The sequence below is a fragment of the Trematomus bernacchii genome, unplaced genomic scaffold (assembly GCF_902827165.1).
Source record: "Trematomus bernacchii unplaced genomic scaffold, fTreBer1.1, whole genome shotgun sequence".
Lineage (NCBI taxonomy): Eukaryota > Metazoa > Chordata > Actinopteri > Perciformes > Nototheniidae > Trematomus > Trematomus bernacchii.
The window spans coordinates 5,114,818-5,117,579 of NW_022987513.1; the positions used below are offsets into that span (position 1 = coordinate 5,114,818).

General features: G+C 38.5%; 1 protein-coding gene across 1 annotated transcript in view; it reads right to left on the bottom strand.

Annotated features, from left to right (window-relative positions):
- The window catches only part of rom1a (retinal outer segment membrane protein 1a), a 3,152-nt gene extending 738 nt beyond the window's left edge, over nt 1-2,414 (bottom strand). The window contains exons 1-3 of the mRNA XM_034151814.1: nt 2,265-2,414; nt 635-1,065; nt 1-62 (exon numbers count right to left, since the gene is read on the bottom strand). The exon at nt 1-62 is cut by the window's left edge and continues 185 nt beyond it. Of these exons, the coding sequence (XP_034007705.1) occupies nt 1-62; nt 635-1,065; nt 2,265-2,414 (643 nt within the window). The remainder of the gene's footprint in view (nt 63-634; nt 1,066-2,264) is intronic.
- Between the last annotated feature and the right edge of the window lie 348 nt (nt 2,415-2,762).

Here is a 2,762-nt window from a genome sequence, read left to right on the forward strand (position 1 = left end):
TACAGCAACTGAATGGGACTCCATCCAGCAAGTAACGACCATCCACGTTGCTCTTGATGCGGCTAAGAAAAAAAATGAAAGTGGTTTTTCAGAGCTCATATATACAGTAGGCCTACAGTAATCTAACATATTGTTTTTCGATAAACGTCCACAAATGGTAAACCCATTACACCGAACTCTATAAGAGTTGTAAAACCCAAGAATGAGTCAGCATTTTTGCACTTCTGGTTCCCTTGTCACGAAGACATCGTTTTTTTCTTTTCATTGTTTGTGTTTCTTTTCTTGGTTGGATGCCTGAAATAAGGTCTGTGCTCAACACAAGTTTAAGTGATTTTCACATTTAATTTGGACAGACAGGGAACCTCACCTAAGGGGTATTGATGTTGTAGTCATATGATTGTTGTGTATGTTTTTAGGCTAATGCTTTTTACTTCGGACATTTACCAAATGAAAAAAATGTTCATTTGAGAAAATAATCTCCTAAACATGTGTCTGCCTCATAGCTTATTTTCTCCAATAATCAAAAATCCAAAAGAAAAATCCCATAGTTTTTTTGTCAAGGAAAACAGTGTAATGCTTACTTCCGGGTTGGCCTACAACTGTGCAGCACTATATAATATTGTGCTAAACTTACTCTTTCACTTCCTTGGAGCTGAAATCAAGGTAGCGGTTGCTGATCCACTGGACCTCAAACCAGTCCCTGAAGTCATTGTTTCCACAACACTGAAACTCCATCTGCAGGCGGTCGATGTTCTGTTTCTGGAAGCAGCGGCCCGGGGTGTCTGTGTCCTTGTAGAAGCGGATGCCGTTCTTCAGGCCGACCTTCAGAGATGACTCCAGACTGCCCTTCATTGCATAGCTCATGATGACAGCAAGCAGCATGAGGACAGTGAAGAAGCAAGAGACGGCAAAATATGGCTTTAGCATGTTCTTCCAGCGAGGAAATCTCTCGGCATCCAGAGCATCCTGACAGATCTTTGAAGCAAAGATGTTGATACCCAAAGAGGCCAGACCAACAATCATGAGAGTGTTGGGCACAACATGTACGTCTGAGTTATCCATAACCTGTAAATAAGTTAGACAATAATGTTAACAAACAATATTTCATTTGTTTGCTGTAAGGAAACATCAGCCTTACTAAGAATGAAACAGAGTCTTTATACAAAGCTATGAAAACGTGCTGATGTTTCAAACTATAGAACCTGATAGAGATAATGGGTGCTATTTGCCTGAAATTCCCCAAAATGTCCCCTAAAATACAACAATAAAACACAAATGTTCTACCAGACTTGAGACATATTTGTCTTTACAACTAAAGCTTTATGTTACATGTCATTTATAAAATATTCAGACTTCTCTTATCCTCATTCTTACTAAATATCTTTACTACAAATCATAAGATAAAATTAAGTGTAAACTACAATGCATTGCAATATACATTGTAATATGAGAACAATTATATAAGCTTCATGGATTCTGTAATTTATTAATTTACCCGCACTTACACAATCATGCAAACAGACAGCCATCACACCCTCAGCTTTTCAAAGCATACATCAATCAAAGAAGATCAAAAAGTCCCTTTCTTGACGCTAAATTCTTATGATTTAGAATAATTATTTTGGGGCAAAAAATGCAAAAAACACAGTTGCATAGTTGTGCAAAGATTATGTTTTTGAGGCTGCAAATAATTAATATTAGCAATAAGCAAAACAAAACTATGTAGGTTTGTTATTAATACAAAATTAGGATGACAGCATTCAGGAGTGGGGGTTAGGCTGACTGAGAGTGACAAAGCCAGCTTTCAAATTATGAGTCAGAATCCAAAGTGGGTCACAGGTGTTTTTACCACTTGTTAGTCTCCATCAAGGACATTTCTTGGACAGTATATTATATTTAATGTATCCCATAAGACACTTTTACGCAATGTCATGTTTTAAATTGTAACAGTTTAAAGGTAAGACAGGCACAGAGGGTATCTTGAGGTTATTCATGAAAATAGTCACTGTATCACAAAACTGCTGTTCCTCACTGTAGATACAGTATGTACTGAATAACTGTATCTGGTTATCTGTGTTCTCTGTCAAAAATATAATCAGACCAACTTGGTGTGTCGTTTTTTCCCCAAATATCAGTAACAAAGTGGCATTACTTGCGATAACTTTAACAATTAAACCATAAGTAATTACAGTACTCTACTGATTTTTGTATTTGGTTGATAACTCCCTTTAGAATTATAGTCTTTAAATGTAAAACTTGATTACCTCTGCCCTCCTGCGGAGCTCCGTCTTGAGGATGCAGCCCAGGGTGAAGGTGATGGCCCCGGCCACTGTGGCACACCAGGAGAGAAGCCACAGTCCCTGGGCTAGCTTCACCCTTTTCTGAAAGGGGAACTTCATCTTCATCACCACCATGGCTGCAGCCTGGGAATTTGGGTCTTACCAGGGGAATAGGGGAAGGACAGGGACGAGGCAACGAGTGCCGATGCTGCGGTGCTTTGTCTGCGAGGAAGAAGGAGAGGTCAGATGCAGGGCACTGAGGCTGGAAAAGCTAAGTTCAACACTAAATACACACACTAAATAAACTCAAAGAACACATGGAAAATAGTTTTCTGATTGATTTCTCCAAAAAAGTAAGATGTTATAAAGCAAATCCTTGGAGAGTAACGTTTTAAAGCTTCAGAAGTGGTGCATCTCCAATATAAAACATATTTCACAGCATGACAATTCACCTTTTAATGTCTCCCCAAAAAGTGCTGAAAA